This window comes from Canis lupus, chromosome 16, assembly GCF_048164855.1.
Source record: "Canis lupus baileyi chromosome 16, mCanLup2.hap1, whole genome shotgun sequence".
Lineage (NCBI taxonomy): Eukaryota > Metazoa > Chordata > Mammalia > Carnivora > Canidae > Canis > Canis lupus.
Genome location: NC_132853.1, coordinates 42016305 through 42038680, shown reverse-complemented (window position 1 = coordinate 42038680; position 22376 = coordinate 42016305). Strand labels below are relative to the sequence as shown.

At 56.5% G+C, this 22376-nt stretch overlaps 2 protein-coding genes and 1 long non-coding RNA gene across 15 annotated transcripts in view; 2 read left to right on the top strand and 1 right to left on the bottom strand.

Annotated features, from left to right (window-relative positions):
• The window catches only part of UBTF (upstream binding transcription factor), a 14858-nt gene extending 7024 nt beyond the window's left edge, over positions 1-7834 (top strand). For 4 of the 7 annotated variants that reach the window (XM_072780813.1, XM_072780810.1, XM_072780811.1 and 1 more), the window contains exons 6-21: positions 1357-1421; positions 1708-1828; positions 2189-2299; positions 2638-2771; positions 2932-3073; positions 3368-3409; positions 3534-3647; positions 3735-3890; positions 4205-4360; positions 4463-4573; positions 5191-5279; positions 5384-5573; positions 6549-6596; positions 6699-6770; positions 6859-7002; positions 7086-7834. In XM_072780813.1, coding sequence (XP_072636914.1) covers positions 1357-1421; positions 1708-1828; positions 2189-2299; positions 2638-2771; positions 2932-3073; positions 3368-3409; positions 3534-3647; positions 3735-3890; positions 4205-4360; positions 4463-4573; positions 5191-5279; positions 5384-5573; positions 6549-6596; positions 6699-6770; positions 6859-7002; positions 7086-7211 — 1821 coding nt within the window. In that variant the 3' untranslated portion in view covers positions 7212-7834. The remainder of the gene's footprint in view (positions 1-1356; positions 1422-1707; positions 1829-2188; positions 2300-2637; positions 2772-2931; positions 3074-3367; positions 3410-3533; positions 3648-3734; positions 3891-4204; positions 4361-4462; positions 4574-5190; positions 5280-5383; positions 5574-6548; positions 6597-6698; positions 6771-6858; positions 7003-7085) is intronic. The other 3 variants (XM_072780816.1, XM_072780814.1, XM_072780815.1) reach the window with 1 other exon arrangement.
• LOC140606846 (uncharacterized) lies at positions 7302-16533 on the bottom strand. 2 transcript variants are annotated; one of them, XR_012009069.1, is made up of 2 exons: positions 15484-16533; positions 7302-12272 (listed from the first exon to the last, which is right to left on the bottom strand). It is a non-coding gene; the product is annotated as an uncharacterized lncRNA (long non-coding RNA). The 2 variants fall into 2 exon arrangements; XR_012009070.1 differs by lacking the exon at positions 15484-16533 and adding an exon at positions 13546-14101.
• On the top strand, positions 14693-22376 carry ATXN7L3 (ataxin 7 like 3). 6 transcript variants are annotated; one of them, XM_072780822.1, is made up of 13 exons: positions 14693-14914; positions 16275-16385; positions 16679-16811; positions 17017-17188; positions 17368-17465; positions 17671-17693; positions 18001-18067; positions 18222-18307; positions 18623-18691; positions 18965-19008; positions 19281-19352; positions 19447-19604; positions 19717-22376. In XM_072780822.1, exons 2-13 carry the CDS (start codon positions 16335-16337, stop codon positions 19863-19865), a joined length of 1122 nt encoding a protein of 373 aa, XP_072636923.1. In that variant the 5' UTR covers positions 14693-14914; positions 16275-16334; the 3' UTR covers positions 19866-22376. The 6 variants fall into 6 exon arrangements, with proteins under 6 accessions (XP_072636923.1, XP_072636928.1, XP_072636929.1 ...); XM_072780827.1 differs by having other exon boundaries at positions 14694-14914; positions 18022-18067; XM_072780828.1 differs by having other exon boundaries at positions 14695-14914; positions 18279-18307.

The following is a 22376-nucleotide window of genomic DNA, read 5'->3' as shown; positions in this document are numbered from 1 at the left end:
GGCAGAGGGTCTGAGGACCTGGGAGAGTTAAGAAACTATGTGGTAGAGTGGACAGAGTGCTGGCCTGGGGGACACGAGACTTGGGGTTCTGCTCCTGACTACCACTGAATTGTTCTGTGTGTGACCTTTGGTAAGTTACCTCATTTCTCTGGACATGGTCTTTATCTGAGGTGCAGAGGATAAGCCCAGTCTGCTTGTGCCTTATTCTGAAAGCCGCTGTTCTGTGTGAGGAGGGCTGAGATTAGGGCAGAGTAGGCTGGGCTCTGCTCCCCATTTTCTACAAGAACCACAGGGGAAGGTGAAGCTGGTTCCTCCTGTGCCTGGTGCCTCTTGTGAAAGGCAGGGGTTGGACTCAGTTGCCATGAGCCTCTGGATGCTTCCACAGCTGACTCTTGTGAACCGGGGGAAAAAGGGAGAAAGGAGAGCTGGACGTTGAGCAGTAGTGAGGACAGGAGGTAGATGAAGGAAGGAAGAAAAGAAGAGAGGAATGGAGAGGCAGGAACAAAATGGAAGTAGGCGGGTGATGGCGGGAAGGGAGGCCAGCCCTATAGAAAGAGGTGGAGGAGAAGGAAGAGAAGCCAAGGCAGAGGAGAACCAGTCGGGTGGGGGAAGGGGAGCTCGAGGAGCCTGCCAGCCAGGAGCTTGGAGAAGGGATCAGAGGCAGGGAAGAAGGTGATGGGAAGGGGTTTGGGATGGGGAGGGCATATGAAGGATAGTCAGGGTTCCAGGGGGACCACTCAGCAGATCGGGAAGAAAATTCAAGTTGAGAGATCTATGAGAATGTCATTCACGTTGCAAGAATTCACTCTGGGTGCCTTCAACACAGTCTACCCTTGGGCCTTACTTGAAAGCAAGACTCAGCCTGCCCCCGGCCCTGTGAACCATCTTTGAGGCAACAGACCAACAGTAGCTGCCACAGACCTGAGAGGAGGGAATAATAGGGGCAAGGCCTACACCTCCTCCTAATGCATTGAGGAGAGTTTTGCGGTGTTGGGGAAAGGTGGGGAGGTAAGGTCAGGGGGAGTCCCAGCTGTGTCACTACTCACTGTGACTGGGTAATGCTGGGTCCCACTCCTGGGACTCTCCCTCTCTTGACAGGAGGGAATAGGACATAGGATGTATTCTGGGAGGCCCCTGTAGCTCCCACTGTGTGGCTCTAAGCTAGCAGTTGGGGCTACGGTTGAGCGCCCCCCCCCCCCCCACAGCCCACTGGAAGGCAGGCCACCATCTCCTGCCAGCTCACGCCACCTTCTATCCACATCACCACTGGGAGGCAAAATAGCTAGCAAGGAGGACTCAGTGGCTTTTGTAGCTCAGGCTTTGGGTCGTGGATGACCCCATCCCCTCCTCCCCCAGATGAAATATATTCAGGACTTCCAGAGAGAGAAACAGGAGTTCGAGCGAAACCTGGCCCGGTTCAGGTAAGGCAGTGGAGCCCAGAGGAGGGCCACAGGGCACTGGGTGTGGCAGGTTAGGGTGATACCAACCAGAGCCTCGAGCTTGCCATCTGTGAGGCATGGAAGATGGATGGGTCATGTGTAGACCCTAGTGGGTCACACTCAAGGGCAGGGACAGGCAGGTAGCCACTGTCCCACTAGGCCCCAGTTGATAGGCCTAGGAGCCTTGGTGGGTGGGGCAGCTAGCTGGGGGTCTCCCTGGCAGGATCCCCCTGTACCCGCTGACTGTTGCTCCCCATGCCCTGGCTAGGGAGGATCACCCTGACCTAATCCAGAATGCCAAGAAGTCGGACATCCCTGAGAAGCCCAAAACCCCCCAGCAGCTGTGGTACACCCACGAGAAGAAGGTGTATCTCAAAGTGCGGCCAGATGTGAGTGTCCGGCCAGGGGGTAGGGATGGAGGGCGCACGGTGGTGGCAAGGGGGGAGCCGCGCCAGGTCGGCCGGGCACGGTGCAGGGGAGCAGGAGAGGAGGCCCCTCCCCAGGGGTGGGCTGCATGGACAGGGCCTGGGCCAGCTGGCGTGCGAGTGTGTGCGTGCGTGCGTGTGTGAGCCTGTCCCCTTGCACCTAGGCGGGATTCCCGCCTCTCTACTTTCCCCTCCTGGCCTGTGGGGGACACTCCTGTGACCTCCTGTGGCCTGAGGGGGTGGGGGCCTCTGTGCCCCCTTCCCCCTTCTCCCCTCCCCCTGCCCCTGGCTGCCTGTGTGTGTCTGACGGCTTTTGGTTTGCAGGCCACTACGAAGGAGGTGAAGGACTCCCTGGGGAAGCAGTGGTCTCAGCTCTCGGACAAAAAGAGGCTGAAATGGATTCATAAGGCCCTGGAGCAGCGGAAGGAGTACGAGGTTAGGCTTCCGCTGCGCTCCTCCCCATCCGGCTCTTCAAGAGCCTCTGCCCTCTGACTCTGTGGCCTCCGCACTCTGCGGGAGGCAGTCATTCCCTGTCCCTTCATTGAGGGAGGGGCCTTCTGGGCCCCTCACCTCTGCCCCTACCTTCCCCACCCACCCCCCCAAGAGATCTCAGGCTAGGGCAGGGCAGGGCACCACGTCTCGTGTGACATAGCAGACACACGGCCACCCCCCAGCTTTGCTCCCTGCCTCCCCTCCCCAGCGGCTCTCCCCCCTCCCCAGCCCCCGCTAACCCCACACCCCGTTGCCCTCCATCCCCCCACCTCACTCTGCAGGAGATTATGCGTGACTATATCCAGAAGCACCCCGAGCTGAACATCAGTGAGGAGGGCATCACCAAGTCCACCCTCACCAAGGCCGAACGCCAGCTCAAGGACAAGTTTGATGGGCGACCCACCAAGCCACCTCCGTGAGCACTGCCCTGGGGTGGGTGGGTGAGTGGGCACGAGGGCTTCTAGGGAGCTGGGCCATCCAAGGATCTCGGCCAGGTTCTGAAGTTGAAGCCAGGTGCCCTGGACTGCCCTGGTCACTCAAGGGGGTTGCTCTTCCTTTCCTGCTGTTTCTGATAGGAACAGCTACTCGCTGTACTGCGCAGAGCTGATGGCCAACATGAAGGACGTGCCCAGCACTGAGCGCATGGTGCTATGCAGCCAGCAGTGGAAACTGCTCTCCCAGAAGGAGAAGGATGCCTACCACAAGAAGTGTGACCAGGTAGGTTGTGCTAAAGAGGACGTCTGGAGACCCTTGGGGCCTTGGGAGTATCTGACCCCAACTAGGGGTCAGTCAGTGGTCAAACGTGTCTCAAACACCTGCTACAAACTTCGTCTAGTCTGCTAGGTTTAGCATCTGGGCTGATCAAGCCAGATGGCCCCCAGGCTGCCTGTCTAGTGTCTATAGAAGGAGATTAGGCCCTGTCCAGGCTCCGAACATTTTGTAGAAGGCTCTTGTCCCTTGGGAACGAGCAGGTATGTGCCCACACTGACCCGGACTCCCCTTCTTTCCTAGAAAAAGAAAGATTATGAGGTGGAGCTTCTCCGTTTCCTAGAGGTGAGTGTTCTCGTAGGTGGGGCATTGGGCAGAGGCCCTGGGATTAAGCAGGGCCCTCTGGACTACCTGGGAGGAGCTGGCTCCCAGGTGCGCAGCCCCATGCCACGTCTTGTCTCTGGACCAGAGCTTGCCAGAGGAGGAACAGCAGCGGGTCCTGGGGGAGGAGAAGATGTTAAGCATCAACAAGAAGCAAGCCACCAGCCCCGCCTCCAAGAAGCCCTCGCAGGAAGGGGGCAAGGTGGGCAGGGGGCACAACGGGCGGTGGTGGGGGAACATGGGGCTCCCTGTCCACACCCCCACGGACCCGACCTCTGTCCACCGACAGGGCGGTTCAGAGAAGCCCAAGCGGCCGGTGTCGGCCATGTTCATCTTCTCTGAAGAGAAGCGGCGGCAGCTGCAGGAGGAGCGGCCCGAGCTCTCGGAGAGCGAGCTGACCCGTCTTCTGGCCCGCATGTGGAACGACTTGTCCGAAAAGAAGAAGGTCAGGCTTCGGGGGCTTCTCCCCCAGGGGCGGGCCACACTTCCTCAGCCACGGCCTGCGCTTTAGCCCTCCCTTAGCCCTCCCTGTGCCTGGGCTCAGGTGCCGAGGGGGCCCGCAGCTCCGCAGCATCCCGGGGAGCAGAGCCGGTTGGCGGGCTGAGCCCCAGGCCGAGCCCCAGGGGGGGACATCTGCGCCGGCCCAAGCCTCTGCCGGCCCCGCCCTGCCGGGAGAGGGGGGGGTGCCTCCACTGTGGACGGGGGACGCGCGCCCCCTGGGGGCGGCCGGAAGGATGACGCCCTGCCGGCCCTCCGCAGGCCAAGTACAAGGCCCGGGAGGCGGCGCTGAAGGCCCAGTCGGAGAGGAAGCCAGGCGGGGACCGCGAGGACCGGGGCAAGCTGCCCGAGTCACCCAAGAGAGCCGAGGAGATCTGGCAGCAGAGCGTCATCGGGGACTACCTGGCCCGCTTCAAGGTGGCAGGGAGCCCGAAAGGGGTTGTTCAGTGGCCTGCCCTCGCGGGCCGGTTCCAGCCCCAGGTGACCCCTCCCATAGCTGATGCCTCTGTTTCTCTCCAGAATGACCGGGTGAAGGCCTTGAAAGCCATGGAGATGACCTGGAACAACATGGAGAAGAAAGAGAAACTCATGTGGATTAAGAAGGCAGCCGAAGACCAAAAGCGATACGAGGTGGGAAGAAGGGCTCTGCTGGTCAGCATGGTGGCCCCTAGGGAGCTGGGGGTCAGAGCACCCTTTTGGGCTGGCAGCTGTCCTCAGTGGGTGGGCTGTGGAGCTGGGAGTCCCAGCCTTGGTTGTGTGACCCTGAGCAAATCTGCCAGCTTCCTTCTCTGAGCCTCAGTCACACATCAATCAGTACATGGGGGCTGTGAGACCAGTCATGTGAGTGTAGTTGTGACAGCACTTCCAAGCAGGGGCGCCTGGCCCAGGTGTGACCTGTTAGGACGTAGCTCCTCCGCTCGGCCTCAGTTTCTTTTTTTTTTTTTTTTTTTTTTTTTTAAATTTTTTTTTTAACTTTTTTTATTTATGATAGTCACAGAGAGAGAGAGAGAGAGAGGCAGAGACACAGGCAGAGGGAGAAGCAGGCTCCATGCACTGGGAGCCTGATGTGGGATTCGATCCCGGGTCTCCAGGATCACGCCCTGGGCCAAAGGCAGGCGCCAAACCGCTGCGCCACCCAGGAATCCCTCGGCCTCAGTTTCTAAGGCAACTGATGGCGTGGGGCAGATGGTAGAAATAATTTTGGGTGAGGGGTGGAGTGAGCGTGACTCCTTTGAGTGTCCCCACAGAGAGAGCTGAGTGAGATGCGGGCACCCCCAACTGCTGCAAACTCATCCAAGAAGATGAAGTTTCAAGGAGAACCCAAGAAGCCTCCCATGTGAGTCTAAGGGGGCTAGAACCCACCTTGGCCGCAGGAAGGGTCATGGCTGGATGGCTGTAGGGTAGGCGTCCTAACCCTCCCTGTGCCACTCTACCACCTAGGAACGGTTACCAGAAGTTCTCCCAGGAGCTGCTGTCCAATGGGGAGCTGAACCACCTGCCGCTGAAAGAGCGCATGGTGGAGATTGGCAGCCGCTGGCAGCGCATCTCCCAGAGCCAGAAAGAGCACTACAAAAAATTGGCAGAGGAGCAGCAGAAGCAGTACAAAGTACATCTGGACCTCTGGGTCAAGGTGAGAGGGCTGGGGTGGGGGTACCTGGGTGGCTCAGTGGTTGGGCATCTGCCTTTGGCTCCGGGTGTGATCCTGGGGTCCTGGGATCAAGTCCTGCATTGGGCTCCCCTCAGGGAGTCTGCTTCTCCCTCTGCCTAGGTCTCTGCCTCTTTCAGTCTCTCATGAATAAACAAATAAAATCTTAAGAAAAAAAAGGTGAGAGGGCTGGGGACCCTTGGAAGGAGGAGGCAGCATCTGGCTGGCCTGCCTCCACGATTCCATTCATTGTCCTAGCAGTCCTATGATCAATATCAAAGAAAAGAAACTAAGGTTCAGAGAGATTAAGTAATTTACCCAAGGTTACACAGCTAGTAAATAGAGTAATCCAAGCCAGATTGCCTTGTCCTACCTCCAGCTGGGACCAGAGGGCGTCTCCCAGACTCTGGTTTGGCCTCAAGCCTCCGAGCTCTTCTTGGGCGCCTTGGTTGAGCAGTCAGGTTTATAACGTGGGGAGAGCCACCTCTTTCGCCCCCAGCTATCCAGGCAAGTTAGCCAGGGACCCTGGGAGATAGCAGGGTTTAAGTGTCTAGAGGTTTTGGGGAGCCACAGACTCCTTTATCAGTGGCTCTAGGCTTGTTGGGTGGGAGTGATGATACCAAGCTATGATAGTCATTGTAGGGGGCTTCTCTGCTGAGGAAGGCCCTAACTCTGGAGCCTCCCCTTGACTGTAGAACAGTAGGAGGGACATGAAAACCACAGTCCTAATACAGGGTAGCTTAGAAAAGAATTCAGGGCTTCTTAGGCATTAGTCCTGGACTGTCTTCGCAGATCCTGGGGGGCACTCTGCAGAGACCCAAGGTATGGGGAGAGTGGCAGGAGTAGAATGGGGTAATGGTATGTAAATGCTTAACCCACTGCCTGGCTTTTGGTCAACACACTCCCATCAGCAGTAGTTTGGGTGGCGTTCCAACCTTTACCTCCTTCTCTGTCTCCCAGAGTTTGTCTCCTCAGGACCGTGCAGCGTATAAAGAGTACATCTCCAATGTGAGTGTGGGAGCAGGGTGGTGCTGGGGAAAGGGGGGGTTTGGGGGTCCACTGTCTGGAACTCCTGGCTTCTCCCTTCGTCTGTGTTCCCCTTCCCTGCAGAAACGTAAGAGCATGACCAAGCTTCGAGGCCCAAACCCCAAATCCAGCAGGACTGCCTTGCAGTCCAAGTCGGTAAGGAGCTCCTCCAAGATGGAGGGGGGGGTCCTCGGTGCCTGGAGGAGTGTGGCACAGACCACTGACATGCCTCTGCCCCTCCCAGGAGTCTGAGGAGGATGATGAAGAGGATGAGGAGGATGAGGATGAGGACGAAGAGGAGGAGGATGATGAGAACGGGGATTCCTCTGAGGATGGTGGGGACTCCTCCGAGTCCAGCAGCGAGGACGAGAGTGAGGACGGAGATGAGGTCAGGCAGCAGGGCGTGGTGGGAGGGCAGGGTGGCCCTTACCAGGACTGCCACCTGGTGACCGCATTCCTTGCCCCCCCCAGAACGAGGAGGATGATGAGGATGAGGACGATGATGAGGACGACGATGAGGATGAGGACAATGAGTCTGAGGGCAGCAGCTCTAGCTCCTCCTCCTCGGGGGACTCCTCGGACTCTGACTCCAACTGAGACTCATCCCACCCAGGGCTCCCCTCCCCAACTGACCACCTTTGTTTCTCCCCCATGTTCTGTCCCCTGCCCCTGGCCTCCCCCACTTTCTTTCTTTTTCTTTTTCTTTTTTTTTTTAATTCGGTGGGGGAGGGGCTGGAGGAGCCCAGGCCAGGACTCTGCAGCCTCAGAGACATCAGCCCTGGGGGGCCCTCCAGGGAGTGCAACCATCAGACTGAGCCACCACTGGACCGGCCCGGCCCACCCCTCTTCTGCACTTGGGGTTCCGTCATGGACAATGGACCTGGGAGTGGGGTGGGGGGTCCCAAAGAGTTCAGTGAGGCCCTCCACACCTGCAGCCCGACCCATGGGAGGGTGGAAGCTTGGGGAAGACCCTTCCTGTCCTGGAGGGGCTTGCCGACTGGACCCCTGCATTGGAACTGGAGGCAGGGAACACGTGGGGGGAGAGGAGGGCAGGAGCCTCAGAGAGAACAGGCGCCGCCCCATAGCCCTCTCCCCTGCCCTCTGCAGGAAGGAGCTGCCTGGACCCACTCATGGGGGGGAGGGGGCAGAAGTGTTTTTTATATATGTGTATATATTTTTTTTTTTAAGCTCTGAGCTGTCAACGAGACGTTTCCTACCGATCTCGGCTGCCGTCTCTGTTGTCATTTCTGGGAGAGGGAGGGTTTAGGGGGTAGGTTTGGGACTTTTTAAAAACGGTCTTGATGTGAATGGAAAAGTGCGTGCGCGGGAGCGTGTGTCGCCTGTACATAGCATGGGTGCACCTGTGGATGTGTGCAAAGGCGTGTGTGCATGTGTGTGTGCGCGCGCGTGTGTAAGAGAAGGGGGAGCCCACCTCAGTCTGAATCTGGTGAATGGGTTGCTAAGGGCCAGGGAGATGTTGATCCTGGTGGGAACAGGCTGGGGCAGCCCCTTTCTCCACATTCTCTGCTTTGCCTAATCTCTGATTCAATTGTGGGGGGGGGGGGGGGCGGTGTACTGACCACTCTAATGCTTCCTGTATATCTGCTTCTCTCTGCCAGGGCTACATGACTCTGAGCCACCGCTGGTCTCCAGTGGGGCATTGGGAGGGGGACAGACTGGGTGCACCTAAAAGAGCTTTTATTTAGTGGGAAGGGCCTTCCCAGTTCATCTGGGAGGTTGCCTGGCCACCTTAGGCTCAGAAACTGGGCTTGGGGAGATAGATGGGAAGCTCTTAACACACACCCCTCCTGCCTTTCCCTGTATCCTTCAGCTCCCCCACACCCCCACCCCATTCCCTTTGATTTCTCAGGTCTGCTCCCTTCCCCGCCCCTCCAAACCCCCAGGTGGGGAAGGGGTCTGCAAAGGCTGCTTTTGCAGCTGTCCTAACCCTTCCTGGCCATCTCCAAATGTCTGGTAACCTAATCCCTAGACCCTTAATAAGCCAAGCCACCTTATCTCTGTGGATTGAAATTTTTTATTTTTTATTAAATTTTGGCTTTTTTTTCTTACAATCATGTTAATGACCTATTTAGTGGGGGCTTTGTGCTTTTCCGCCTTCCCCCTCTGAATGAAAGCCAAGGGATGGGGGAAGAATGGGAATTCCACCCAGGAGGTGGGATGGGAAAGGTAGGTCCCACCCCCAAAGGAAAGCAAACAATCTGCTTTGCCTCGGAAGTGGTGCTGGGGGTGGGGAACCTGGGGGGACACTCCCCTCTCCCACTCCCCTTCCTTTGTCCTGACCCTGACACAGGGGTTCATAGGTTCTATTTCTTCCCCAAGAGCCTCTGCAAAGAACCCCATTTTCCTGTCTGAATGCCCCTACACTGTTGTGTTTTAGTGGAATGTGTTTTCATTTAAAGACAACTTTGAATGGGGCACTTCTTTTTTTCGTGTTTTAAAAATCAAAAATTCTTACAGTACGAACAGGGCTGTGGGGATGGGGGTGTTGGTGCTGTAAGAGGTCACTCTGAGTGCATTTTGGCACTGGGATGGGATGGTTGGAGTGGGAGGACCCTCCCCACTCTCTCCCCTTTTTTTCTAATATTTAAGGAGTGTTTTTGTAGGTTTCAACAACAACCACAACTTGAATTTGTATCATGGGAGGTGGGAGGGAGTGTCTTAGAGGTGTCTGCCTAAGCTTAAGGCCAACTGTAGAAGTTTTGTTTTCCCTCTTTTTGTACAATAAAGTGAAAAACAAAGGTTTGACTGCTGTCTGGTCACTGGACTCAATGAAGGGTGGGGTGCAGGGGTTACCCAACAGGTTCAATAGGGAAAGACTTGAAGCTAGCTTGTTTGCCCCTTCTCTAGAACCATCTTTATTTTCGTGAGGATTCCATAGGCAACCTACTTTCATACTGTTTTGTGCTATTGCACTTCCATTTCAGTTTATTCACCTTGGGTTGTCAAACCACTAAGGACTCTCAGAATTTGGGGAACAGATATGTTATTTTCTCCCAGAGTGTATTGCCCTGGGAAACTGACGGCAATGGACTCTTAGGGTCAGGGGTTCACCCTGGTCGTGTACGGACTTATCATTGGGAGTTGGGGTGACCCTCCCACCTTGAGCTCTCCGCCTCACCCAAGGTTAGAAATGACTTCCCCTAGCTCCACCCAGGGCTCTTAGGGGAAACGGGCTGGGCTGAGATGACTCGCCCTCTGGGGTTAAGGAAGATAGCCTTCCCTGCACAGGCCTTGGCCAGGTTCCTGGAACTGCCAAGGGCTGGAGACCTAGGCCCCATACCCTTGTGTTCTTGTCCAAACTGCTGGAAATCTTACTACTCTTCGTGGTCTCCCAATTCGTCACATCCCACTTAACCACTTCCCTAGGGTGACTCTAAATTCACCAGCACGTTCATCATTCCATCCAGTGGACAGTTGTCCATCTCTTGACTTCTTGGTCTATTCTGCTGGCATTGACTCCTCATTCTATCCTAGGCATTTAGGTCATCTTATGAACCTCCAATTATCACCTATAGGTAACCAATCCAAAAGGTGGTATCTACAGAGACCACTCTTCCAAACTGCAAACCTGTGTAGGTTTCTGTGTATTGTCTGAGGTCTCTTGCAGGCAGCTCAAGGCCCAAAACGTCACCCTCTAGTTATTCAAATTAGAAACTAGGATACCAGCTTTCACTTCTCTCCCTCTTAGACCTTCATATTTATTTGCTCACCTGGACCTGTCCATTCTACTTCCTGTATCTCTCCCAAATCTGTCTACCCTTCTCCAATGCTGTCAACCCCATCCGAATCAAGGCCACTACAACTTTTTTGCAAAGACTTACTAAAACTGACCTTCCTGCTTGCCCTCTTGCCCCTTACAGTCCATTCTGCACACAGCAACCAAAGTCATGTTTTAAAATGAACTCTGGGGGCTCCTGGTGAGCTCAGTTGAAAAGTGTATGACTCTGGATCTTGGGGTCATGAATTTGAGCCCCACATTGGGTGTAGAGCTTACTTAAATAAACAAAACAAAAAAAAACTTAAAAAGATAAGAAATCTTATCGCTTCTGTACAACTTACATGACTCTAAAAGGTCTGGCCCCTGCTTCCCATTTCGTACCTTCTCTCACCCTGCTCTTCCTAATCACCCACAATGATCCAACCAAGTGATCTCTTTTGTTCTTCAAACATGCCTACCACAGGGCCTTTGTACTTGTTCTTTCTGCCCTGAATGCTAATCTCTCAATTCTACCCACAGCTGGTTTTCTCATGCTTCAGGCTTCAGCTCAAATGGCACCTCATACACAGGCCTTCCTAATAATCCCTTCCTAGTGAGGCCTCCTCCTCCTCCATCTTGTTTTTTTTTTTTTTTTTTTTTAAGATTTTATTTATTAATTAATTTGTTCATGAGAGATACACAAAGAGAGAGGCAGAGACACAGGCAGAGGGAGAAGCAGGCTGCCTGTGGGGAGCCTGATGCAGGACTCGATCCCAGGACCCCAGGATCATGCCCTGAGCCAAAGGCAGACTCTCAACTACTGGGCCACCCAGGCATCCCCTACATCTTGTTTCTGTATTTGTTTACTTGTTTATTGTCTATGTCCTCAAGTAGAAGACACCTTATCTGCTTGTCTACAGTAATCCCAGCACCTAAAATGGCCTGGTATACATTTGACACTCAAGAAACATTTGTTGAATGAGTTACTAAGTACAGCTGACAAGGCCCTGGGGAACCTGTTGCCCCTGCTGGTCTCTGCACCAATTCCAGCTATACTAGCCATCCATGTCTCAAAACATACCACACTCTCTCTCAGGGTCAGTACACATTCTGCCTATACAAACAACCATTCTCTCTGCCTCTAATGTTCCTCTTCACCTCACTGTCTAGTTAATTCAGGGCCCTCCTTAAAAGATCACTCCTTCGGGACGCCTGGATGGCTCAGCGGTTGAGCATCTGCCATCAGCTCCAGGTCCTGATCCCGGGATCCGGGATGGAGTTCCACATTGGGATCCTTGTGGGGAACCTGCTTCTTCCTCTCCCTGTGTCTCTGCCTCTCTCTCTGTCATGAATAAATAAAATCTTAAAAAAAAAAATCATTTCTTCAGTGGTGGTTGGAGGTCTTCTCTGACCCCTTGATTAAAAGATATCCATGTCATTTGTTTCTTCAGCAGCCCGGATACCTTCACACTCATCAGACTTTGCTGGGGTATAAACTCCACTAGGACAAAGTCTGTGTGTCTCTCTGGCTCGCTGCTGTAACCCCAGGGCCTCACCCAGTGCCCAGACCAGCGCAGTCCTTAGTGTTTATTGACTGACTGATGCTAACTGTGGAGACCGGGCACGTTCCCAAAGAGGTCACCGCCACACAGCAGCCCAGGCCAAGGGCCGGATGAATAGAACAATCCACTTGTAAAGGAGTTTGGTGTGAGGATGGCCATGGGTGGGAAAGTGAGGAAGAATTTAGGTAAACAGGGAGGAGACAGGAAGGCTTCCTGGGCATGTGTAAATTCCTCAGCGCAGATATACTGGGCATATTCAGAGTCTAAAAAACAGATCAGAATCACTGGAACTGAGAATTCCTGATTCACATTTTGGAGGTTCCTGAAGGCCAAGTTCAATGATCTTCGGAGAGTCTCCACCAGCTGGTCCCACAGTACCTACAACATATACCAAACAGAACTTGTCATTCTCTTTATATTCTCACATCTCTTCCTCAGAGTTCCCCATCTTGGTTAAAGGTGTTTTCAGAGATTCTTTGTCTTTTACCCCATACACCTCAATCAGTAACAAAAATCTACCAACTCAGCATGCCAGAGTAATCTATAAAATCCAAGTCTGATCAAACGGTTCACCTTGGGGACTCCTCATGGTCTATAGGGTTAAAGCCCATATTACTCAGCACACCTTTAGTCCTGTATGGTCTGACCCGCTAACCTCCTGCTGTTTATCCATCCATTCCCATGTTCCAGCCAATTCCCCAAACTGAGCCATACTCCTGAAGCTTGCTGTTTGGGATGTCTAGTGCCTTCCCAGTCTGCCTTGTCCTAGTTCATGTCCCACTATAAGGCTTTACTGACCAACTCTCTTACATCATTTCATCTGTCCTTCTGGGCACCCCATCCTGTGTTCTCTTTCTCTTTTTAAAAATATTTTATATGAGAGAGAGAGCACACAAACAGGAGCCGGGGTGAGGGGTGGGGGGTGGCAGAAGGAAAGGGAGCAGCAGACTCCCCACTGAACAGGGATCCTCTATCCCAGAACCTTGGGATCATGACCTGAGCAGAAGTCAGACCCTTAAATGACTGAGCCACCCAGGCGCCCTCTTGTTTTTTATCAGTGTTTGGCAATTATTTTCTTACACTTCTGTCTATCCTACAAATTATGAACTTCTTGAGAAAGCACAACTGTCTTATTTCATCTTTGCATCCCAGCACAGGACACTGTAAGAATTCTTACAGCATGTAATAATAACAGCTACAATTTATAAAGCACTTACGCGGAGCTAAGAGCTTCACATGCACTGACCTGTCAGTCCTCACAACAACCTAACGAGATAGGTACTATCATTATACCCGGTGACAACAGAGGAAACTGAGGCAACAGGAGTTCATTTGCTCGAGTTCATTTGCCAAGTCCACAGATTTAAATTCAAATCTGACTCCTGTTTTTAACCACTTAGGACTATCGCCTCAATGTTTGCTGAAGACCAAACAGTCAACAACAGTCCCCAAGTGTATGATTGAGGACTTTCCTCGTTTAATCCTATCTTCTAGGGGGAGGGGGCTGTCAGACCCCCGTTCCAACACTGCAGACCCAGAGAATAACCGAGATGGAAGCGCCAGTTTGGGCACTGGTCGCGGCTAGGAAAGGCCTTTTCCTCCAGAAGGCAAAGGGGAACTCGGAGGGCGCGCGACCACGGGGAAGTACTACCCCGGGGAGTAGCGCGGGGTCGGAGGGTCTGGCCGGGGCCAGGCAGGCTGTCCGAGAGGTGGGGGGTCCAGCGTGGGTTCCGGAAGCAGGAAAGCCGAGCAGGTGTGGGATCTAAATTAGGCTGAGGGCGGGGAGGGCGCTCGGCTCAGAAGGACAGAGCTCGGCCTCCGCCCTCAGCGGAGGACCCTCATCTCGGGCGTTCGTTGGCTCGCAGGCCTGCAGTGGGCTGAGACCCGCCCAGAAACAGGGGATCGGAGGCTGGGACGAGCCCCTCTGGCTCCATAGATTTTCTGCCTTGAGGTGCTAACAGAGCCCCACTTCAACTCCGGCCTCTTCCGAGAAGTGGCTGCACGCTACGGGGTAAATGCCGGCGTTGGGGCGCCGGGGGGCGGGAGGAGGTGTGTGTGTGGGGGAAGAGCCGGGAGCCCCGAGGGAAGGGCGGGGGATCCTGGGCCGGAAGGCGTCCCAGGCTCGGCTGGAGCCGGCGCTCTCTTTCGACGCCACCCGCTGCCCCCGCCCCGGAGCCGGCCGGGACGGCACAACGTCTCCGCCCCCAGCGCACCGCGCACCTCACCTTGAACGGCGCTCCACCCACCACCATCCTATTGGGCCGGCCGGACCGAGGCGAGACGGCGATTGGCCGAGGTGCCCGCCGAAGGCCCCGCCCATCTCCCCGCCCCCGTCCCCGTCCGCCGGTACTTTGGACGGCGGCGTGGCGCCCCTCCTCCCCGCCCGGTCCCCGCCCCCTGGAGCAAATGCTGCCGAGCTGCGGCCGCGGGGCAGATGCACGCGCTCGGGCCCTTCTAGCAGGCGCGAGCAGTCGCTGGGCGCGCGAAAGCGAAAGAAGGAAGAGGAAGGGAGGGCGGGGGCGGGGTGTTGAAGAGGGGCGGGAGGAGGAAGAGGAGGAGGTTGGAGCGCGCTCGCGCTTGGCCTCGCGCCCGCGCGGAGGGAGGGGGAGAGGGGCGCGCGCGCGCACGCTCGCGTTCTCGCTCGCTCCATCCATCCATCCTCCGGTCGCGGCACGCGCGCGCGCTCCGGGCTCGCGCCGCACCCCCCGCCCGGGAGAGGCGGGCTGGAGTGGGGGGCGGGGGGAGGGGCGCGCGGACGGCGCGCGGACTGCGCGCGGGCGGGGTGAGGTGAGGAGGAGGAGGCGGCGACGGGACGAGAAGGGAGGGGAAGGGGCCATGGCCGCCCGGTGAGGCGGCGAGGCGGGGGGGCGGCCCGACCCCCCGGCCCCGGGCCCTGGGCCCCGGGGAGAGGCGAGGACGGACCGACGGACATGGGGCTCCGGAGCAGCCGCCGCCGCCGCCGCCGCCGGAGGACGCGGCCCTGAGAGGCCGCCGGGCCCCGGCGCGGCCCCCCGGGCGGGGTGAGTACGGGACGGAGACGGGGACGGGGGAGGGGCCTGCGGGGGGCGGGGGGCGGGGCCCGAGGCGGGGCTTGGGCCCCCTCCCCCCAGGTCTGGGTCAGCGCCCCTTCCCCTCCCCCCGGGCCGACGCGGAAACGCCCGGCTTCCCCCGGCTTCCCGGCCCGGCCGGGGCCCCCAGCTCTCCCCCTGTCTGGGTCCCCCCTGGGCGGGGCAGGGCCGGCCGGGGAGGGGGCGCGGGGCCTTTGTTAGGGAGCCAGGCCCCAGCCCCCGGGACAATAGAGACACCCTCCCGGACTCCTCTCCCCGGCCGGCTGGGGCTGTCGGCGGGGGGGAAGGAGAGGGGCCGGGACGCGTCCCACTCTGCCCACTCTCTAGGGGTCGGTCTGTCCCGGACCGGCGCCGGCCTCGGGCGGCTCGGCTCTCCTCCCCCCAGTCGGTATGATGCAGCAGCAGTGCCGCAGGGACGGGGGAAGAGCCGAGGCCCGGCCTCCTACCCTCCCCGGTGCCCCTGGCTCATTTGTCAGTCCCCACCCCACTCTAGGCCGGCAGCTCCTTAAACTCGTACCCACCGTTAAGAGGGGCCCCGGACTGTGGGCGCTGTTTCAGAATCCTTTGGTGGGGATTCCTGGACTTTGGGGCTCTTGGAGAGACTTCCGGGCTGGTCCTGAGGGAGGGAGGGTGGTTATCTAAAAAGAAGAACAGGTAAGGGGAGTGCCCACTCCCGGCATGCCATCCCCACCGGGCTCTACCCCTCCTTCCTGCTCATGATGGCTAGAAATGCTCCTTCAGCTCTAGGCTTCTGTGGGCTCTGTGCCCCTTCTGTAGTCACAGGCTTATTTCAAGGGAAGACACAGTGGGGTGAAGGTTGTAGGGCTCTAGGGCTGTTCCTACTTCTGGTAGCAGTACCCCCCCAAGTGGACATCCTGGCTGAAAGCAGAGGTGACTCTGAGGAGAGCCTAGGGAAGGGGGGGGGGTATTTAGGAGTCTGTGCAGTTCTTTGCCACACCCTGTGGGTTTGCTTTGAGGCCTTAGAGTTCCTTCTCCTCCCCCTGCTGCATTGCACCATGGGTATGGAAGAGGGGTTTGAGTTTGGGGGACCTGGGGTGAGCTGCTGCCTCCTATGGACTCAGACTTGGACTGGTAGCAGAGTCCAGGGCCTGAGTTCAGTCCTGGGAAGGACTAGGCCGCCTTTGGGTTTCAGGCCCTGAAGGACCATCCAGACTTAGTGAGCCTAGGCCTTGGGGAAGGGTAGATCCTGATGCCAGCATTAAGCTCTGGGCAGTGGGGTGCAGAGGGGAGGTGGCAGTCTCCAGAGGTGTCTTGGACTCACACCAACATCCCCCCACCCCCATGTGTGCAGCCGTGTTGCCGCCCGCTGTGCTATGAGCAGTCAGAGCGCCGTCTCCACAAGAGTTTACAAATGAAAATGGAGGAAATGTCTTTGTCTGGCCTGGATAACAGCAAACTAGAGGTGAGGGCTCCCCCACGTGTGCCTCTAGTTCTTTCTCTTGATGTCTCTACGTCGCTATATCTGGCGTTCACACCAAAGAGGAATTTGGGTAGTCAGCCTGGTTCCTTAAAGGGAATAGCCAGCTGAAAAGGCCCAAGGCTCCGGAAGAAGAAAGGATGCGAAGTCAAGATGGGGAAAATGGCAAAGAAAGCATTATTTTTGGCCAGGGCGAGTTGGCAGATTTGGTTGGTGAGAGTTGCTCTCAGTCCAGGGGGCCAAGACTCCTGACCGTGGATGTTCTCCCCTGGGCCCAGGCCATCGCTCAGGAGATATACGCGGACCTGGTCGAGGATTCTTGTTTGGGATTCTGCTTTGAGGTACACCGGGCTGTCAAGTGTGGCTACTTCTTCCTGGACGACACGGACCCTGATAGCATGAAGGATTTTGGTGAGCTTCAGGGTTGAAGGAGAGCCATCCGGCCCCTGTCCCGGGGATACTTGCAAGTTCCTCCTCTGGAAACTGCACCAGACGTAGTACCTGGGGCTCCTGTGAGCCCAGGCAGGGGGTTTCAAGAGGCCATGGGGCCATGGGCGGGAGACAAGAGGTGAGGGTCCCCTGCCCGCCCTGATCGCCACGCCTCTCCTGTCCCCAGAGATCGTGGACCAGCCGGGGTTGGACATCTTTGGACAGGTTTTCAACCAGTGGAAGAGCAAGGAGTGTGTCTGCCCCAATTGCAGCCGTAGTATTGCTGCCTCTCGCTTCGCTCCCCATCTGGAGAAGTGCCTGGGAATGGGCCGGAACAGCAGCCGCATCGCCAACCGCCGGTGAGGGCGTCTCTCTCCGCTAGAACCAGAGATGCTGGTCCCACCTCTTGTAACTTGTGGCATGGTGTAGTCCCCCAGGGGCATTGGTGGGGCACAGAGGGTGGCTCGTGCTTGGCCTCTGTGGTTGGGGGCAGAGAGAGGTGGCTGTCTTGACCCTTTCTCTTCCCTTCCGTTGGTAGGATTGCCAATAGCAACAATATGAACAAGTCAGAGAGTGACCAAGAGGATAATGATGACATCAATGACAACGACTGGTCCTATGGCTCAGAGAAGAAAGGTGTTTGGGGATTTGGGGAAACTGGCTGGGGGGACGGGGGGATGCAGCCCATCAGGGTGAGGCAGACAAGCAAGAATTGGGTATGTAAGGGTCACAGGTCGTTATGTTGAATGAGAAGGGGAGAATGTAGCTTTGTGCTTTTCTGTAGGGGTCCTTAGATTGAAGGCTTAAGATGATCCTCTCCTTTCTTTTTTGTCCTACACAGCCAAGAAGAGAAAATCGGACAAGGTGAGAGCCGGGCGAGCATGAGGGCAATTGGGGCAAAGGACGGATACCCTCCCTTATGGGCAGGGAGTCCTCGGGTATCTTGACTCAAGTCTGAGGTCATCGGGTGCCTCTCTGGGTTTCGGGATGAGGGTGTCTGTGGTGGGCAGGAGGGCCACGGAGGCCTTGGTGGGAGTAGGGGAGGAGGAAATACGGGTAGGTGGGCCTCTTACTGGGGAGCAAGAGTAGGAATTTGAGGATGTTTCTTTGTCAAATCTTTTTTCCTTCCCTGGGTTCTCGGCTCCCCCTTATCGTTACCCTTTCCCCAAAGCTGTGGTATCTCCCATTCCAGAACCCCAATTCCCCTCGAAGATCCAAGTCTTTAAAACACAAAAATGGTGAGTGGGGCTTAAACAATGGGGATGATCTTAGCTGTGTCTTTAGGGACTCATTGTTGGAGGGTGGAGGTGGGGGGCTTAGGGGACAGGGGGATGATCGAGGGAGGGCCTGTGATCCTTCTGTCACCCCCACTTCCTCTCTGGTTATTTTCAGGGTTCTCTGTCTGTACCTCTGCATCAAACACCCTTCCCCTTCTTTTTTCTTCTTCAGGGGAACTTAGCAATTCGGATCCTTTTAAGGTGAGTAGGTACTGCCCCTCTCAGGTTCTCTCTTGTTTTCTTTGTTGTGAGTTGAGCGGGATTTGGACAGGTGGGGGGATCAGAATCCTGATGGCCTGAAGCACTAGATGGGATATTGAGATCTTGCATATTCTTGTGATTGCTGGGTCTCAGCCCCTCCCTGATGCACAGGTGGGATGGGAAGAATCACTAGCAAACTGCTGGGTATTCCCAGGGCCCTCCCATGTAGAGAAGGGTGAGAGGGACTGGTTCCCCACCCCCGTTGGGCCCTTCCCCCTCCCTCTTGGGCTGACCTGTACCTTTGTTTTTCCCCAGTATAACAACTCAACTGGGATCAGCTACGAGACCCTGGGGCCGGACGAGCTGCGTAACCTGCTCACCACGGTGAGAGACCAGGGAAGGGGAAGCCCTTGGGAGTGGGCTGGAGTCGCAGGCAGTGGTCATGTCTCTGGAGGAGGCTGGTGACAGCAGTCAGGGCCACATAGCTCCCTCTCTCTGGAATTAGGTTTTCTGGCCAGCGGTGGTCTGGGACAGGCTGTTCTGGACACCTTGGGGCCGTTGCTGCTCCTGCGATGTAGCATTTGTACAGAAGAGAATGTCTAGGGTCTAGAGTAGGCTCCCCTCCATCCCTCCTTTCAGCTTATATTCCTCTTCCAGCAATGTGGGGTGATTTCTGAACACACCAAGAAGATGTGCACAAGGTGAGCTCAGAACCTAGAAAGGGGGCCAGGGGGCCCTCCTGCACACTCACCCTGGGCTTGGGTCGGGAGTACCCTTGGACTTGAGCAATGGGGCTCCCACCCTTCCCCTCCCTCCTCTGATGGTCAGGCCTTAGGCCACAATCTGGGGGCACTCTGTTTATCCCTTCCCCGTCTGTCTATTCCTCCCACCTCTGCTGAGGGAAGGGGTCTCACCTGAGTTCCTCAGACCCTTCTTGCTTTGTTAGAGTCTTAAGTGGTTGTCTTCCCACTAGGTCCCTGCGCTGCCCCCAGCACACAGATGAGCAGCGGCGAGCCGTGCGGATTTATTTCCTTGGACCCTCAGCGTAAGGGACCCTCCTGGCAGGGTGGTAGGCCAGGGAAAAGTAGGATGATGATGGGTAGCCCTGAACCCCTTCTGTGCTCCCTCTTTTCTTCCAGCGTCCTCCCAGAGGTCGAGAGTTCCCTGGATAATGACAGCTTTGACATGACTGACAGCCAGGCCCTGATCAGCCGGCTTCAGTGGGACGGCTCCTCTGACCTTTCACCCTCTGATTCAGGCTCCTCCAAGACGAGTGAGAATCAGGGATGGGGTCTAGGTAGGTGATACATGCGGGCCCCATAGGCTGTCTGCTCAAAGCTGGGGTTGTGGGGACACCTGTGTTACCTCACACAGCCCAGCCCTCATCCCTGGTGCCTCTTTCTCTTTAGGTACCAACAGCTCCGAGTCACGGAAAACTAAGAAAAAGAAATCCCATCTGAGCCTGGTAGGGACTGCCTCCAGCCTAGGCTCCAACAAGAAGAAGAAGCCAAAGCCACCGGCACCCCCAACGCCCAGCATCTACGATGACATCAACTGACTTGGGTGCAAGGGATAGCCATTGGCTGAGCAGAGCCCTCTCTCCCAACCCCCACCCAGGTGGCAAAGCCTGGCAAATGGACGGCTGCTGGGGGTTTGGGCTTGGGAAGCTTGGTGGGCCAGGCAGGCAGAGGATCCAAATATGCGCCCCTGGGGGGTGTCAGGGTCCTCTGCGATGGAGCATGACCCCTTGGCATGCAGGACTCAGACCTGGACATATTATGCCTTGGACATAAGTTTGGTGGGAGGCAGTTTTCCTATTTATTCTGTGAGTTACTGGATGTCCAGCTAGGCCAGGGGCCTGACCTGGGCACTGTGCCAGGGCACTGCCTGCCCCCCACCCCAGGAACTGGACTAAGCCCTGCCGAGGAGCATTGTGGCTACCCGGGAGGCTGTGGGTTGGCAGCTGAGCCTGGAGGGGGCCTCCCCCAGCTGCCCTCAGCAATGTGAATGGGTCCGGTGCTTGGAGCTGAGGGGCAGGGCTGGGCGTGTCCTGTCTGTGTGCAGAATCCTATCCAACGCCCCCAATCCCAGGGGTAGGCAGGCACAGCAAGCTGTCTGCTGAGGTGGGCGTCCAGAACTGCCACCGCCTTCCCTGCCCCGCACAGGGGCAGCCCTTTCCCCTCAGTCCCCAGGGGCCTCCTTGGCAGCAGGAGCTGTCCTTTTGTTGTTGGGTGCCAGGAAAGGGCCTCCAGCCTCTACAGCTTCAAGGAATGGGCAAGGGGAGGGTAGGAAGAGGGAGCTGTGTATCAAAATGACTCCCCCCCCCCCAACCCTACCTTTCCTCCCTGACCCAGGGCTGGTGAGGAGTGGGGCCCCAAGGTGAGAGGGAACGGTGCTGCTTTATTTGAAATGTTTTCTTACCTCATTCCCTGCCCCAGGAAGGGGCCCAGCCTCACCCTCCTGGGGTGGCCCCATGTTCCTCCCGCCTACCCTGCCCCACTGCCCTAGCAGGGCAGTCCAAGTTCCCAACTGCTGCTTGCTACCCCCCTCCTTCACCTTGCCCAGCTTCAGTTCCTCTCTCGATGCTCCTGCCTCCAACGCCTGCCCTGTTTCCCCTTCCTTAGCCGCTTTTAAGTTATTTATTCTGTACTTGTGGTTTGGGGCTCTGAGGAAAATCCTAATCTTTTCCCTCTCCCCCTTTGCTAGGAGTTGGGGTGGGAAGAGGCTAGTCTCTGTGCTCTGGGTTGTCAGTGGAGGGGGAAGGGGCATCATGCCTAGGCATCACCCCTCTGTGGGACTACCATGCCAGTGTGCCCACCTGCCTGGTCTACATCCCGAAGAGATGTACTGTTCCACCTCCACATGGGCACAATCACTCCCAAGAGCCAAGCTGGAGGACTACAGTCTGGGCTGGGAGCAGAGCTGACTGACACAGGGATGGAGTTGACCCTGAGCCATGTTCTCTGGCATTTGCTGGATGTGAACCCTGCCCTCTTCCCAGGAGGAGCCATCCCACATTTGGGTAGCTAGTACCCAGGACTGGTCGGACTGATTTGGGTTAGGGACCCTAGAGGGTTAAGGGAACAACAAGAGATAGGGCTGCAGTACCGTCTGGAACCCCAATCACCCCACCCCACCCCCCACCAGGGGGGTTCCAATTGTGGCTGATGCCTGGTTACAAATTGGTTTTTAACCCAAGAATTGTGATTATTTTTTAAAAAGCCAAACAAATTTTGGCAGGAGTTAGAATAAATCCTGGGGCCTGGGCTCCTCTGTTCTTGACCCTCCATAGTCTTCTCCCTCTAAGGGGAAGCCAGAGGGAAAGGAGGATTTCAGCCAGCCTCCAGCCTGCTTCCAAATGAAGTCTTGGGAGTGGCTGAAGGTGAAGGGGGGAAGGTCAAGGGCCATTCTCCCTTCTGAGAGGCAGCTGCAGCTCAGGCCCTACCATACCCTTTCCCCTCTGGCCTCTCCCTTTCCCCCCCCTCTGCTTGGAGGAGGGAGAAGTGGGAAGTAGTTTGGGAACTGGTTTGTCCACATCCACTTCCCCATTGTTCCTTAGCCCACCCTCAGGGCAGAGCCCCCTGCCCAAGCTGGGTAAGTGATGGGCTTGGTCCAGCAGGGACCCTGAGGGAGCAAACCCCTTTCCTTCTGGGGAGAGTGTGCCCCCCTACCATGTAGTTGAACAGGGGCTAGGAGCTCTCCACTCCCCTCTAACAGCAGGCTGTGTGGGTTTCAATTCCCATCCTTCCCACCCCGGCTAGGTGTCGTCCACCCTGTATCCTATCATGTGTCTGAGTGTGTGTGGGGGGGTTCTGTACTAATTTCCATGGCCGGTGGCTTTTCCTTCCATGCATCACTCCCCCCCGCATGCCCAGGGGCCACCCGCCTGGCATTACCGCATGCTGGGGTCATTGGGGGAGGGGGGTGGGGCTCACGCTGTCCTGTGGTCTTGAGATTTTTATTTTTGCATATGTAATCCATCCTGTACAGGTAGCTAACTTTGTAAACGCTGTGTATTTCCCCTGCCCCCATGGCTGCTGGTGTAAATAAACTGCATCTCCCATTGGTA